This window comes from Nerophis ophidion, linkage group LG14 (assembly GCF_033978795.1).
Source record: "Nerophis ophidion isolate RoL-2023_Sa linkage group LG14, RoL_Noph_v1.0, whole genome shotgun sequence".
NCBI classification, from domain to species: Eukaryota; Metazoa; Chordata; class Actinopteri; order Syngnathiformes; family Syngnathidae; genus Nerophis; species Nerophis ophidion.
In genome coordinates, this window is record NC_084624.1 from 22,729,015 (window position 1) to 22,746,397 (window position 17,383).

At 40.5% G+C, this 17,383-nt stretch overlaps 1 protein-coding gene across 20 annotated transcripts in view; it reads left to right on the forward strand.

The window, feature by feature from the left end:
- mbnl1 (muscleblind-like splicing regulator 1) overlaps window positions 1-17,383 on the forward strand; it is a 174,786-nt gene that overhangs the window by 55,533 nt on the left and 101,870 nt on the right. For 18 of the 20 annotated variants that reach the window (XM_061920138.1, XM_061920136.1, XM_061920139.1 and 15 more), the window contains exon 2: window positions 11,097-11,849. The exons of 1 other annotated variant lie outside the window; for it this stretch is intronic. In XM_061920138.1, the coding sequence (XP_061776122.1) occupies window positions 11,676-11,849 (174 nt within the window). In that variant the 5' untranslated portion in view covers window positions 11,097-11,675. Of the gene's footprint in view, window positions 1-10,658; window positions 10,782-11,096; window positions 11,850-17,383 lie in introns of those variants that run through there. One more of the 20 variants, XM_061920137.1, reaches the window with a different exon arrangement.

The window sequence follows — 17,383 nt, forward strand, 5'->3', positions numbered from 1 at the left end:
CAACAACATCCGCGGTACAGAGCCCGCATAAGGGCAAGGAAAAACTCACTCCAGTGGGATGTCGGTGACAGTGACTATGAGAAACCTTGGAAAGGACCGCATATGTGGGAAAACCCCCCGCCACCCTTTGGGAGACCGAAAGCAATGGATGTCGAGCGGGGCTAACATGATATTGTAAATGTTCAATCCATAGTGGATCCAACATGGCAGCGAGAGTCCAGTCCATAGTGGATCCAATATAGTAGCGAGAGTCCCGTCCATTGTGGAGCCAGCAGGAGACCAGCCCGAGCGGAAACGGATCAGCAGTGCAGAGATGTCCCCAACCGATCGATGCACAGGCGAACGATCCATCCTGCGTCCCGACTCTGGACCAGCACTTCATCCATGGCCACCGGACCTGTGTCCCACCCCGCCCCCCTCCACATAGGAGAGGGGAGCAGAGGAGAAAAAGGGGGTCTATTTAAAGGCTAGAGCAGTGGTTCTCAAATGGGGGTACACATACCCCTGGGGGTACTTGAAGGTATGCCAAGGAGTACGTGAGATTTTTAAAAATATTCTAAAAATAACAACAATTCAAAAATCATTTATAAATGTATGTATTGAATAATACTTCAACAAAATATGAATGTAAGTTCATAAACTGTGAAAAGAACTGCAACAATGCAATATTCAGTGTTGACAGCTAGATTTTTTTTCATAAATATTGACGTTAAAGATTTCTTTTTTTGTGAAGAAATGTTTAGAATGAAGTTCATGAATCCAAATGGATCTCTATTACAATCCCCAAAGAGGGCACTTTAAGTTGATGATTACTTCTATGTGTAGAAATCTTTGTTTATAATTGAATCACTTGTTTATTTTTCAACAAGTTTTTAGTTATTTTTATATATTTTTTACCAAATAGCTCAAGAAAGACCACTACAAATGAGCAATATTTTGCACTGTTATACAATTTAATAAATCAGAAACTGATGACATAGTGCTGTATTTTACCTTTTTATCTCTTTTTTTCCCACGTAAAAGGTTTTGCTCTGATTAGGGGGTACTTGAATTAAAAACATGTTTACAGGGGGTACATCACTAAAAAAAGGTTGAGAACCACTGGGCTGGAGTATACAAATTAGTTTTAAGATGGGACTTAAACATAGTTTCACAACATTGTGAAAATCCAATATCTAGGTTACAACTAAAGCAGTGTGGGTGGCACTGGGAGCAGGTGGGTAAAGTGTCTTGCCCAAGGAAACAACGGCAGTGACTAGGATGTCGGAATCTGGGAATCGAACCTGGAACCCTCAAGTTGCTGACACGGCCACTCTACCAACCGAGCTCTACCGCCCCAAATTGGTTTTGCTGTGTGCTAATATTTACCCAGCTGAGCTGCAGCAACGCGTTCATGCAATGTTGTTGTCGTTCCCCTCCCGCGACATTGCAACTAACGATAATTATCTTTAAATAAGTCGACTAATAGGGCAGCACGGTGAAAGAGGGGTTAGTGCGTCTGCCTCACAATACGACGGTCCTGAGTAGACCTGGGATCTTTCTGTGTGGAATTTGCATGTTCTCCCCGTGAATGCGTGGGTTCCCTCCAGGTACTCCGGCTTCCTCCCACCTCCAAAGACATGCACCTGGGGATAGGTTGATTGGCAACACTAAATTGGCCCTAGTGTGTGAATGTGAGTGTGAATGATGTCTGTCTATCTGTGTTGGCCCTGCGATGAGGTGGCGAATTGTCTTGGGTTTACCCCGCCTTCCGCCCGATTGTAGCTGAGATAGGCACCAGCGACCCCAAAGGGAATAAGCGGTAGAAAATAGATGGATGGAAGTCGACTAATAAGATGCGTACAAATATTTAACGGCTCTAGTTTTTCATTGACTTCTAAATGCAGTTTAAACTGTTGGCCTGGGCAAATGTTTTGACTTGGGGGCAAAATTTAGAGAAAAAAATGGGTCTGGGGGCCGGTATATCTATTTTTAGGAACACTAATACAAAACCTCACAGTAATGCCTGATTGAAAGCTAAAAATGTTATGATAGACCGCCTTAAAAAACGGAATGGAATCAAACAATGTTTTTACTGAATGAGACACCCAGAATGTGGGATTTACAATATTAACTATGAAGGATAAAACACTGAATATTGACAACATATGAACGTCACAGCTCTTCTCAATCTACATATTTTACAATAAAGCCAAACGCAACAAAAATGCAACAAACACAGCAAAATATAAATGCGAAGGGTAAAAAAAAAACCCCACTTACAATCTGATATATCTGATACATCACTAAGCTTTAGAACTTTGTTGTAAAAATCTCCTTCGCGTCTGTCCCTGACACCCGCATTTCAGGCTCTGGAGACACTCTGTGGAAACGCTCCCCACCCACACTGCTTGGTGCCTCGTCTGAACTGCTGTGACTTAGATGACCATAGCAACTAATTACATGACCATAGCAACTAATTACATGACCACAGCAACTAATTACATGCCCATAGTAACTAGTAAATCATGCAAAATCCCAGATTTCAACCAATGAAATACTTTGTATAGTTCAATACTTACAGTAATGTGAAAACATTACTGCAGATCATAATTGCTGCTATAGTTTCCATCTTAAAAATCTAAAAAAATTATTTGAAAATGACGGGCGAGTCCGATTGAAAAGCTTAACGGGCCGCATGTGGCCTTAATTTGCCCAGGTCTGCTTTAAGGGCTCCGTAAAAGATGACTAATTCAGTCATAAATATGTATTTATACTCTAACTGTGTTGCTCATGCAGATGTTACAAATTAAAATTACTTTTAATTAACCGTGTTTGTGTATTAAAATTATCAGTGTTTACGTATATATATAAAAAAAAAAACAGTTAAAATAGCAGCATGAAAACAAAACACAAAATCTAACTTCCTCAAAAAGAAAAGCAATTTGTGGTGTTTAAAAAGCCGCACACTTGTATATGGACTACTAATTAAATATTGGCAGTTTCAGCACTCTAATAGATTCAATGTCGAAATGAATAAATTAAAAAGATGGTTTGCCAAAAACAGACTATCTTTGAATATCAGTAAAACAAAAATACTGCTATTTGGTAACAGTAGAAAGTAAAGTCAAACACAAATACACATAGACGGAATAGAAATTGAAAGAATAAATAAAACCACATTTTGAGATATGATTATTGATGATAAATTGAACTGGAAATCTCATGTAAAAAATAGTCCATCCATTTTCTACTACTTGTCCCTGTCGGAGTCATGGGGGGGTCAATGAATAAAGCAAAAGATGTTCTAGACCAAATATCTCTCCATATTCTCTACTGCTCACTAGTGTTACCATATCTGAGTTATTGTGAGGAAATATGGGGAAATAACTACAAAAGTACTTCATTCATTAACAGTGTTACAAAAAAGATCAGTTAGAATGATACATAATGTTGGATATAAAGAACATACAAACCCTTTATTTATTGAATCGAAAATACTGAAATTCAACGACATAGTGAATTCGCAAACAGCTAAAATTATACACAAAGCAAACTATTATCTGCTATCCAAGAATATACAAAAATTCTTCTCAACAAAAGAGGAGAACTACAACCTTAGAGGAAAATGTAATTTAATACATTTGTACGCACGTACAACACTTAAGAACTTTAGTATGTGTGAAGAATTAAATGATTGAATGGATTAAGCAAAGAAATCAATGTACTAATATAATCCACTTCAAGAAACTCTTCAAACTTGAAGTGTTTACAAAGTACAAAGAAGAATAATCATTATAAACTAAAATAAATTATAAAAATATGGATTATTCTGCATTGATCTCTTAACGTTGATGTTCCAGGTAATCTTATTTTCAGTGAAGGTATACATAAAAGCCTTGGCTTCAGCCTATTCCTTTTTCGGTCATTCTTTTGCTTTTCTTTTTATGTGTAAATGTGTATGCTTGTTACACAGTATACTGTATGTATAATCTCTACTGTTAAACCGGTCACACAAAATAATTAATGGTTGATTACATGACCGAAATGAACTTATCTCATTCATTCATTCATTCAACTTACTTCACTAATTATTATTTATGTTTAATGTTATTACTTATGGGGGCTTCACGGTGGAAGAGGGGTTAGTGCGACTGCCTCACAATACAAAGGTCCGGAGTAGTCCTGGGTTCAATCCCGGGCTCGGGATCTTTCTGTGTGGAGTTTGCATGTCCACCCCGTGACTGAGTGGGTTCCCTCCGGGTACTCCGGCTTCCTCCCACTTCCAAAGACATGCACCTGGGGATAGGTTGATTGGCAACACTATATGGGCCCTAGTGTGTGAATTAGAGTGGGAATGTTGTTTGTCTATCTGTGTTGGCCCTGCGATGAGGGGCGACTTGTCCAGGGTGTACGCCGCCTTCCGCCCGATTGTAGCTGAGATAGGCACTAGCGCCCCCCGCGGCCCCGAAGGGAATAAGCGGTAAAAAATGGATGGATGGATGGGTTATTACTTATGGAGTATACATTGTGAATAGATTGAGAACAGCAAGTGAACAAAAGTTTTAGCAACTGCTATGTAAAGGAAAAGGGGTAAGATTAAATAAGCTCTGCTTCTTCCCACTCCTTTTCGAACATTTTGAATAGAGAAACTGGAAATTGTGATGTATCATGTTGTATGCATGCATGTTGCAAATAAACTCAAACTCAATGTGTATAATTCTATCTTTTTAATTCCATATTTGATCAAAATCTAGTTGGTTTGAATTGTCACTACATACACTGCATTTTACTCTTGGCAAAATCCAAATTTAAATGTATGTTATTTTCAGACCAAATATAAATTGTACTTTGAGTTCAATTAATTTTGAAATCACTAAATTAAGAGCGCCCTCTGGGAGGCAATACTTCTGCTTGAATAAAATACTTCTGTAAACATAAATGTAGGAGTGCACATTGCATGCAAATAATCTCCAACATTGAGATTAAAAAAGTGCAAACTTCGAACTTCTGTCTTAAAAAGAATACTTATTTAAACAAAAATGTAGCATTGCACATTGCACGCAAATAAATTAACTATTAAATCATAAAAGATACTAATAATCATTAAATAGTAATAAAAATAAATCAGAACGATTTTACCTTTTTTTTACAATAAAAAAATGCATGTAATTAAAGGGAAGAAGAAAATAACTACAATGTTTATCATGTTTTTGTCTGATTGATAATTATTAATAATTGGCCTGTTCACCTGCGGGATGTTCCAAACAAGTGTTTGATGAGCATTCCTTAACTTTCTTTTTTACTTGTGCCAGCTTTTTTGAAACATGTTGCAGGCATCAAAGTCCAAATGAGCTAATATTTGCAAAAAATAACAAAATGTTCCAGTTTGAACGAACGTTAAGTATCTTCACTGGTTTTGGGGTTTTTCGATTCAATATTGATTCTTGGGGTCGTGATTCGATTATAAATACATTTTTTTGATTCAACGCGATTCTCGATTCAAAAACGATTATTTTCCGATTCAAAACGATTCTGTATTCATTCAATACATAGGATTTCAGCAGGATCTACCCCAGTCTGCTGACATGCTAGCAAAGTAGTAGATTTAAAAAAAAAAGCTTTTATATTTATAAAGGACAATGTTTTATCAACTGATTGCAATAATGTACATTTTTTTAAACTATTAAACGAACCAAAAATATAACTTATTTTATTTTTGTGAAAACATTGGACACAGTGTGTTGTCAAGCTTATGAGATGCGATGCAAGTGTAAGCCACTGTGACACTATTGTTCTTTTTTTATTTTTATAAATGTCTAATGATAATGTCAGTGAGGGATTTTTAATCACTGCTATGCCGAAATTATAACTAACATTGATACTGTTGTTGATAATTTTCATTTTTGTTTCACTACTTTTGGTTTACTCTGTGTCGTGTTTGTGTCTCCTCTCAATTGCTCGGTTTATTGCAGAGGTCCGGTTTGGTTTGGAATTGGATTGCATTGTTATGGCATTGCTTTTGTTGGATTGATTTAAAAAAAATAAAATAAAAAATAGATTTAAAAAAAAAAAAGAGAATCGATTCTGAATCGCACAACGTGAGAATCACAATTGAAATTCGAATTGATTTTTTCACACACCTCTAATACACACACATATATATATATATATATATATATATATATATATATATATATATATATACACACATAAATATATATATACACGTATACACACACACATATATATATATAGATAAATATATATATATATATATATGTATATATATGTATACATATATTTATCTATATATATATGTGTGTGTATATATGTGTATATTTATATTTATGTGTGTATATATATGTGTGTGTATATATATATATTTATAAGGTTGTGTGTATATATATATATAAATATCAATCAATCAATCAATGTTTACTTATATAGCCCTAAATCACTAGTGTCTCAAAGGGCTGCACAAACCACCACGACATCCTCGGTAAGCCCACATAAGGGCAAGGAAAACTCACACCCAGTGGGACATTGGTGACAATAATGACCCAGTGGGACGTCGGTGACAATGATGACTATGAGAACCTTAGAGAGGAGGAAAGCAATGGATGTCGAGCAGGTCTAACATGATACTGTGAAAGTTCAATCCACAATGGATACAACACAGTCGCGAGAGTCCAGTCCAAAGAGGATCCAAGACACAGCAGCGAGAGTCCCGTTCACAGCGGAGCCAGGAGGAAACCATCCCAAGGGTAGCGGACCAGCAGCGCAGAGATGTCCCCAGCCGATACACAGAGGGACATAGAAGAAAAAGAAAAGAAACGGCAGATCAACTGGTCTAAAAAGGGAGTCTATTTAAAGGCTAGAGTATACAAATGAGTTTTAAGGTGAGACTTAAATGCTTCTACTGAGGTGGCATCGCGAACTGTTACCGGGAGGGCATTCCAGAGTACTGGAGCCCGAACGGAAAATGCTCTATAGCCCGCAGACTTTTTTTGGGCTTTGGGAATCACTAATAAGCCGGAGTCCTTTGAACGCAGATTTCTTGCCGGGACATATGGTACAATACAATCGGCAAGATAAGATGGAGCTAGACCGTGTAGTATTTTATACGTAAGTAGTAAAACCTTAAAGTCACATCTTAAGTGCACAGGAAGCCAGTGCAGGTGAGCCAGTACAGGTGTAATGTGATCAAACTTTCTTGTTCTTGTCAAAAGTCTAGCAGCCGCATTTTGTACCAACTGTAATCTTTTAATGCTAGACATGGGGAGACCCGAAAATAATACGTTACAGTAGTCGAGGCGAGACGTAACAAACGCATGGATAATGATCTCAGCGTCTTTAGTGGACAGAATGGAGCGAATTTTAGCGATGTTACGGAGATGAAAGAAGGCCGTTTTAGTAACGCTTTTAATGTGTGCCTCAAAGGAGAGAGTTGGGTCGAAGATAATACCCAGATTCTTTACCGTGTCGCCTTGTTTAATTGTTTGGTTGTCAAATGTTAGAGTTGTATTATTAAATAGAGTTCGGTGTCTAGCAGGACCGATAATCAGCATTTCCGTTTTTTTGGCGTTGAGTTGCAAAAAGTTAGCGGACATCCATTGTTTAATTTCATTAAGACACGCCTCCAGCTGACTACAATCCGGCGTGTTGGTCAGTTTTAGGGGCATGTAGAGTTGGGTGTCATCAGCATAACAGTGAAAGCTAATACCGTATTTGCGTATGATGTCACCTAGCGGCAGCATGTAGATGCTGAAGAGTGCAGGGCCAAGGACCGAACCCTGGGGAACTCCACACGTTACCTTAACGTAGTCCGAGGTCACATTGTTATGGGAGACACACTGCATCCTATCAGTAAGATAAGAGTTAAACCAAGACAGGGCTAAGTCTGACATACCAATTCGTGTTTTGATACGTTCTAATAAAATATTATGATCGACGGTATCGAAAGCAGCGCTAAGATCGAGGAGCAGCAACATAGATGACGCATCAGAATCCATCGTTAGCAATAGATCATTAGTCATTTTTGCGAGGGCTGTCTCCGTGGAGTGATTTGCCCTGAAACCGGATTGAAAGGTTTCACATAGATTGTTAGACGCTAAGTGTTCATTTAACTGCTCCGCAACAATTTTTTCAAGGATTTTTGAAATAAAGGGAAGGTGAGACACCGGTCGGTAATTTACCATGAGGTCAGGATCGAGGTTAGGTCTTTTAAGAAGAGGATGAATAACCGCTTTTTTGAATGCTAGGGGAACAGTGCCCGAGGAGAGTGATAAGTTTATAATATTTAGCACTGATGGACCTAATAATACAAAAAGCTCCTTGATCAGTTTCCCAGGAAGAGGGTCAAGTAAACATGTTGTCTGTTTTATTCCATTTACACGTTGTAACAATTCCTCTAATGTTATTTCCTCAAAACGAGAGAAACTATTTTGGAGGGCAGTATCCGCCGTATATACAATCGTGTCAGTGTTAATAGAACCCCGTTGTAGCTGGGACGCATTGTCTTTAATCTCCTTTCTAATGACTTCAATTTTCTTACTAAAGAATTGCATAAAGTCATCAGCTGAGTGGGTTGAGCTACTGGAAGGAATCCCTTGTTGGGTTAGCGATGCTACCGTACTAAACAAAAATTTAGGATCGTTTTTATTACGGTGGATGAGATTTGAGTAATATTTAGCTTTAGCTAAGGTAAGCATGCGTTTATAAGTTATTAAACCATCACTCCATGCTTGATGGTGCACCTCAAGTTTAGTCGTGCGCCATTTGCGTTCCAGCTTTCTACATAATAATTTCTGAGCTCTAGTTTCTTCTGTAAACCACGGGGTGCGCTTTTTTGGAGCCTTTTTTAACTTTAGCGGTGCTATGTTATCAATGGTTTCGCGCAGGGCGTCGTTAAAGTTGTTAGTGAGGTTATCAATAGAGCCCACATACTTTGGGAATGGTGCCATTACCGAGGGCAGTAGGTCAGCAAGAGTTGTCGTTGTGGCTGTATTAATGTTGCGGCTGCTATAGCAGGTATTATTATTATTAGTTTGACGAACATGCGTCTGAACCTCGAATTTTATAAGGTAATGATCGGACAATACTTTAGTATACGGGAGTATCGTAACTTTGGAAACGGTGATGCCCCTGACAAGCACTAGGTCCATCGTATTACCGTTGCGATGCGTGGGTTCATTTATTATTTGTGTGAGACCACAGCTATCAATTACAGTCTGGAGCGCTTCGCACGGTGGGTCCGATGGGGTATTCATATGGATATTAAAGTCCCCCATTATGATTATATTATCGGCGTGTGTCACTAGATCAGCAACGAACTCTGAGAATTCATTAATAAAGTCCGAATAGGGCCCTGGGGGGCGGTAGATAACAGCCAGGTGTAGAGGCAGCGGTGTGACAGACTTCATAGTAAGCACCTCAAACGATTTATATTTATTATTTATGTTAGGACTAAGGTTAAAGTTTTCGTTGTATATTAGTGCGACCCTCCCACCCCTTTTGAGCGGACGGGCAATATGCGCATGTGTAAAGTTAGGAGGACATGCCTCATTTAGCGCAAAAAAGTCGTTTGGTTTAAGCCAGGTTTCGCTGAGACCGATGACGTTAAGATTGTTGTCTCTGATAATATCATTGACTATTATATATATATATATGTAATAATATATATATATATAAATATATATATATATATATATATATTATTACATATATAGACAAGTTTCTCTCTCAATATGGCCTCTGAGTCAAAATAATGGCATCATTTCATCATAAAGTCACAGAACTTAAAAAGTGACCGTTTGTGCTTCTCTTCTATTAAAAAGTGAGGAAACAAGTGACAGATGTGATAAAGCTTTCTCATGTTTAGTGCTCATAAGCAGGCTGTGGGAACGCATCTGTAAAAAATAATTTTTGCCATCATAGGAAACCTTATAAATAATAGTATTGAAAGATTATTATTGGGTTGATGTGTTGTTGTCAACCCCCCTGTAAATTGGAGTTTTTTTTTTTTCCCCCCCAATGATTTGTACTCCCAGGCTGTGTCTGCTGTGTGTTGGGTGCAGTGCGGTGTTTGCGTTAAGATAACGCTCGCAAATGCAAAGGTCATGCATAACGGGCGATGTTGCTATCAGCGTGTCGCGCAGCTGCAACGTCACTCTCCCTTCCTTTTTCTGCCAACACATCTCACCATGTTGCCTGGGTCATCCTGACCGGCGCTGCACTGGTGCAGGGGTGCAGCTGCAGTGTTGTAACGTTCACAGTTCCCAGCACTGCGGAAAGTGCACACGCTGTTCTGGGAAAAAAAAAAAAAAAAATTCTCTACAAAGGGTGTGGTAATTTACACTCCTCTTCTTATGATAAGCGTCCCCTGGGAGTCTCACCCTTCAAATTCCATTGGCGCTTTCACCAAAAATAGATTTTTTTCACTGCATTTCACCATTGGGGAAGGGGTCTGTGAATAAACTCCTGAGCGTGCTCTGGATTTGTGATGGCCTCTTCGTGTTAGAACACATTGGACAAATGGTGTGATTAGTTCTTTTCTGTCTGGCAGCAGGCAGGTCAGTCTTCGCTCGGCTCCGCCTCCCCTCACCTGGCGCTCGGCCCAGAATGTTGCTGCAACTCTCGCCGGCTCCCATTGGCCCTCGCTCTCGCGCAGTTTCGAAAAGGAGGGAAATGACTAACCTCTCCCCCCACCCAATGCCTCAACTTCCCTTTTTCTTTCACTCTCTTACCCGCTTTCATCTTCAGACATATTTGCAGCGGCGTGGTCTCGGCCACACTCGGCTGTAAGTGATACAGGATTTTTTTTTTTTAAATCTCATTTCACGCTGCGTCGACGTGGTGGAAAGTTGTGAATGGCTGCTCTGTGCACTCCGGCGTGTGTGTGTGTGTGTGCGGCCTGACGAGTGTGTGTGTGCACAGCATGTGTGTTTAGCTCAGTGGGCGGCTGAAAGTTGTATTTGTCTAGCTGACAAACGGCGCATTTCTGACATTTCTACACATTCTTCATTCCCACCGTCGCATACCTTAGTTGCGCCGTGATTAGAGACGTGGCAAAAAGGTCAAGTGAAAATGTATTTATTTATTTTCTCTCTCCGCAGAGGAAGTGCCTTTGCTGATGTGTGCCGCAGCTTTGACCCGCTTCTACCGCTGAAGCGCCATCCTCCGCCTGCCTCGCCTTCGCTCGCTTGCAAGGAAAGGCGGCCGCGCACTCCTCAAACTGCACCCTGGCCCGTCGGTCCGTCCGCCGTCATCACCACTCCCAGCTTCAGCTAATCTTCACCTGACAGCCCAAATCCACCGCCAGGCCCAAGCAGAGCATCACGCACCTTGCCTTTGACTTACCTTGGCCTTGGACCCCCTTAAGCCTCCACAGTGTCCTTAATCCCACCCCCCAAGAAGCAGACTAGGCCCCAGACTATCACCTTTGTTGCCTGCTTCACCATATCAGGTCTCTCTCCCGTGCCACTTTGAATGTTCTAGAAAAAAAGAGTGTGCAATAAGAGGGAACGTTCAACCTCAGTTCTGGATACAACCCGCTGACTTGATCGAGGAAGATGGCGCAATAACACTCGCAGCCGCACTTCGTCCTGCCACATTTCACCCTGGACACTGTCCCACGCAAACATAACGACACGCGAGCATAAGAGAAGCTGCGGATTATAATTATCGCAGTTGCCATGGCGATGAACATAGCGCAGATCCGCGACACAAAGTGGCTGACACTCGAGGTGTGCCGGGAGTTCCTCAGGGGCACGTGCTCCCGTCCGGACCAGGAGTGCAAGTTCGCTCATCCGGCGAAGAGCTGCCAGGTGGAAAACGGACGGGTCATCGCTTGCTTCGACTCGCTCAAGGTAAGGACAAAACAAAACAAAAGACGCCGTGGGCGGGTTGGGTGCCGCAGAGAGTTTGAGGACATCCCCTCAATGATTGGTCAAAAGCAGGCCTGGGCGAATTTAGAGAAAAAAATGTGTCTGGGGGCCGGTATATCTATTTTTAGGGACATTAATATAAAACCTCACAGTAATGTCTGATTGAACGTAGGCTGGGCGATATTAGCTTTTATTAATATCTCGATTTTTTTTATGCCATATCACGATATACGGCTTCACGGTGGAAGAGGGGTTGGTGCGTCTGCCTCACAATACGAACGTCCTGCAGTCCTGGGTTCAAACCCAGGCTCGGGATCTTTCTGTGTGGAGTTAGCAAGTTCTCCCCGTGAATGTGTGGGCTCCCTCCGGGTACTCCGGCTTCCTCCCACTTCCAAAGACATGCACCTGGGGATAGGTTGATTGGCAACACTAAATGGTCCCTAGTGTGTGAATGTGAGTGTGAATGTTGTCTGTCTATCTGTGTTGGCCCTGCGATGAGGTGGCGACTTGTCCAGAATGTACCCCGCCTTCCACCCGATTGTAGCTGAGATAGGCGCTAGCGCCCCCCGCCACCCCCAAAAGGGAATAAGCGGTAGAAAATAGATTTTGCCTTAGCCTTGAATGAACACTTGATGCATATAATCACAGCAGTATGATGGTTCTATGTGTCTACGTTAAAACATTCTTCTTCATACTGCATTCATATTTGCTACTTTTAAAGGGGAACATTATCACCAGACCTATGTAAGCGTCGATATATACCTTGATGTTGCATAAAAAAGACCATATATTGTTTTAACCGATTTCCGAACTCCAAATGGGTGAATTTTGGCGAAATAAACGCCTTTCTATTGTTCGCTCTCGGAGCGATGACGTCACGTTGTGACGTCACCTAGGTAGTCAATCCGCCATTTTCTCAAACACATTACAAACATCGAGTCATATCAGCTGTTATTTTTCGATTTTTCAAATGTTTTCCGTACCTTGGAGACATCATGTCTCGTCGGTGTGTTGTCGGAGGGTGTAACAACACGATCAGGGACGGATTCAAGTTGATTTACTTGGAGTGTCCATCGATTAGTACGGCATGCTAATTGTTTGGTCTGCACATTTTACCGGCAATGCTACGATAGACATGGCACAGAAATATATGGATATACTGCAACACTCAAAGCAGATGCATTTCCAACGATAAAGTCAACGAAATCACAAAGGCGAGTTTTGTTGATGTTATTGACTTATGTGATAATCAGACATATTTGGTCGCGGCATGACTGCCAGAATCGATGCTAACATGCTATTTAGGCTAGCTGTATGTACATTTGTAGCTATATTTGCATCCAGCCTTTCCCTACACCCACATTTAATGCCATACAAACACTTACCAATCCACTGATTTAAGTTGCTCCTGCACATTTTACCGGCGATGCTAAGACAGACATAGCAGAGAGATGTATGGATACCCTGCGACACTCAATTGTTGGTTAGAAAACGATCGCCGAATAGTTTCAATAACTATTCGCTCCATAGCTTGAGTTTCTTCTTCAATTTCATTTTCACTATTTGCCTCCATACTCCAACCATCCGTTTCAATACATGCGTAATCTGTTGAATCACTTAAGCCGCTGAAATACGAGTCTGAATCCGAGCTAATGTCGCTATATCTTGCTGTGCTATCCGCCGTGTTGGCATCACTAAATGACGTCACAGGAAAATGGACGATGGATTTAAAGATAGCGAAAATCAGGCCCTTTAAAGCCTTTTTTCGGGATATTCCATGATGGGTAAAATTTTGAAAAAAACTTCAAAAAATAAAATAAGCCACTGGGAACTGATATTTATTGGTTTTAACCCTTCTGAAATTGTGATAATGTTCCCCTTTAAACTTTCATGCAGGCAGAGAGGGAAATCCCAACTAAGTCAATTTACCAAAAGTGTATTTATTAAATACTCTTCATTCTCTCGCGGGTGACTTTTTAAATGAAATAACAAATTATTAGTGCTGCTTCCTTTTGTAGCAACACTTCTGCTGCATACTTTGGATATTGCTGAATATCTTCCCGCTTGAAGCCAAACAACCCCCAGATGATGGACCCTCTGTTTTTTTTGGGGGGCTTTAATTGTTCTTCCTCCATTTGTGATTAGTTTCGCACCTTCTCTCTCTTGTAATGTCACTTGAGACGCTCAGCACCACCTGCCTCAGCTAACCTTAGCCATACTGCTACCTCTAATAATAATAATAATAATAATGGATTAGATTTATATCGAGCTTTTCTATTATTAGATACTCAAAGCGCTCAAAAAGAAGTGGGAACCCATCATTCATTCACACTTGGTGGTGGAAAGCTACATCTGTAGCCACAGCTGCCCTGGGGTAGACTGACAGCAGCGGGGCTGCCAGTTTGCGCCTACGGCCCCTCCGACCACCACCTATCACTCTTTCATCATTCATTCATCAGTTTGAGCGGCACCGGGGGCAAGGGTGAAGTGTCCTGGCTAAGGACACAACGGCAGCGATTTTCTATATCGCACAGAGGCAAACCCACGATATATCATTTATATCAATATATCGCCCTGCCCTAATTGAACGCTAAAAACGTTATGACATGTTACATTTTTCTATGAAAGATAAAACACTGAATATTGACAAAATATGAATGTCACACCCCCTTTCGATTGACATATTTTACAATAAAGTGAAACGCACAAACAGTGAAATATGAACGTGAAGGGTACAACATAAACCCACCTACAATCTGATATATCTGATATAGCACTAAGGTTGAGAACTTCGTTGTGAAAATCTACTTCCTTCGTCTGTGGGAACGCTTCGCGTCCACACTGCTTGGTGCCTCATCTAAGCTGCTGTGACGTAGATTACTATAGTTACTAATTAGATGACCAACCATCCATTCATCCATTCCGCTTATCTGGGGTGGCGTCGCGGGGGCAGCAGCCTAAGCAGAGAAACCCAGACTTCCCTCTCCCAAGCCACTTCGTCCAGGTCCCGAGGCATTCCCAGGCCAGCCGGGAGAGATAGTCCTCCCAACGTGTCCTGGGTCTTCCCCGTGGCATCCTGGGAGGCGTTCGAGTGGTAGTAACTAATTAGATTACCATAGTAACTAATTAGATTACCATAGTAACTAGTATATTATCCAAAAGCGCAGATTCCAACCATTGAAATACTTTGTATAGTTCAAGACTTACGGTCATTAGAAAAAATCAGTATACATCATAATGGCAGCTACACTTTCCATCCTAAAGATTTGAAAAAATTATTTGGGAATGTCCGGCGGGCCACATTGAAAAACTTAACGGGCCGCATGTGGCCCCCGGGCCTTAATTTACCCAGGTTTGGTCAAAAGGCACTCAGGTGACGACAGGGCGCAATTTTTGCTACCAACTTTGAGCAGATGCTATACAGGGCTCGAATTTAACCGCGGCAACTGGCGCAACTGCCCTCGTCAATTGCCGTAATGCCCTAAAAAATTGACCAACATCCGCGGAAAGATCATGCCAGGACCGCCCTTGACTTTTTCCTTGTCAATGGACAAGCAATGTAACAATAAACAGTATAATGATTGTAATACCGTAATACTGCCTATTTTTTTAAATAACCAAAACATTAATAATGCATGTTAGGCAACACAAAGTCAGGCGCATGCGCACTAGCGTCGTTTGGCTTGATAATCATGGCGGACTAACTACACAGACTTTGCTCCGGGGATTTTCCCTCGGCGTAAACATAGCCAAGCGCTTAGTTTAACGTCATTTTCCCTCGCTTCTCGCCGTGCGTTTCGAAGCGCACTGCTGTGTTTGGATGGAGACAGGTGTGGACACATGTCCCCACACTAAAAGTATACAGCGAAAGAGAAAACTATTTGATGTTGCTTTTATTTTCTCAATACAGCTGTGACTGAGAGTTAATGGTGTGAGGAAACATGCAACAGGCGATGTGTCGTGAACGTTGTCACAGCTTGTCTATAAAGTCTTCAGCTTGTTCACTCCTTTATTTAACTGCAAACTGTGTCAGTGTTCAACCAACATCAATACTTGTTAAGTATTATGTTTTGTTATCTTATAACATTGAACGCTGGCTGTGAAGATTGTGTATTAGATGTGAGAGGTGTCACTCCTCTTTATTTTTGTTGGCCAAACTGTTGCACTGAACTACAAGGATGCGTTATTGGAGAAGAACAAAACCTGTTTATTAGACTTCCATCTTCATTATCCAAACTGCTTTGCGTTTTATCCATCCATCCATTTTCTACCGCTTGTCCCGTTCAGGGTGGCAGGGGCTGCTGGAGCCTATCTCAGCTGCATTCGGGCGGTCGGCGCCGTACTCCCTGGACAAGTCATTGATTCATTGATTAATTGAAACTTTTATTAGTAGATTGCACAGTACAGTACATATTCCATACAATTGACCACTAAATGGTAACACCCGAATAAGTTTTTTCCACTTTAATCAATTTATGGTAGAAATATATACTATCAGAATAATACAGTCATCACACAGGTTATTTATCATAGTATATACATTGAATTATTTACATTATTTACATTCCGGGGGGTGGGATGAGGAGCTTTGGTTGATACCAGTACTTCAGTCATCAACAATTGCATCAACAGAGAAATGGACATTGAAACAGTGTAGGTCTTACTTAGTAGGATGTGTACAGCCAGCAGATAACATAGTGAGTTCAGATAAACAAGTATATACATTAGAAATACATTTGATTATTTACATTAGGTTATTTACAATCCGGGGAGATAGGATGTGAATGGAGGAGGGTGTTAGTAAAGGGTTGAAGTTGCCTGGAGGTGTTGTTTAAGAGCGGTTTTGAATGAATATAGAGATGCACTTACTTTTACGCCTGTTGGGAGTGCATTCCACATTGATGTGGCATAGAAAGAAAATGAGTTAAGACCTTTGTTAGATCGGAATCTCTTCACCACGTCATCACAGGGCCAACACAGATAGACAACATTCACACTCACATTCACACACTAGGGACCATTTAGTGTTGCCAATCAACCTACTCCCAGGTGCATATTCATATCAAAAAGTAAACGCCATTTTTTTTTTTTTTTACATTTAATTATGTTTTTTTCATGTCACAAAGGTGTTACTTCAAAAACCATTCATGTGACACAGCATTTTTTTAATGTTTTAATGTGTAGAGTTAATTCCTATATGACATGTTTCTGCTCATATTCTTAATGGATCAGTCCCAATACATCATCTACATGTAAATATAAATGTACATAACTCAAAAACATAAATAAATAATAAAAAAAAAAACTCCCTCTACCAAAATGTAGGAATAAAGATAAAGGCATCATGTAATGACAAAAAGCTGTGGGCAAAAAAGTATTTAGTCAGCCACCGATTGTGCAAGTTCTCCCACTGAAAATGATGACAGAGGTCTGTAATTTTCATCATAGGTACACTTCAACTGTGAGAGACAGAATGTGAAAAAAAATCCAGGAATTCACATTGTAGGAATTTTAAA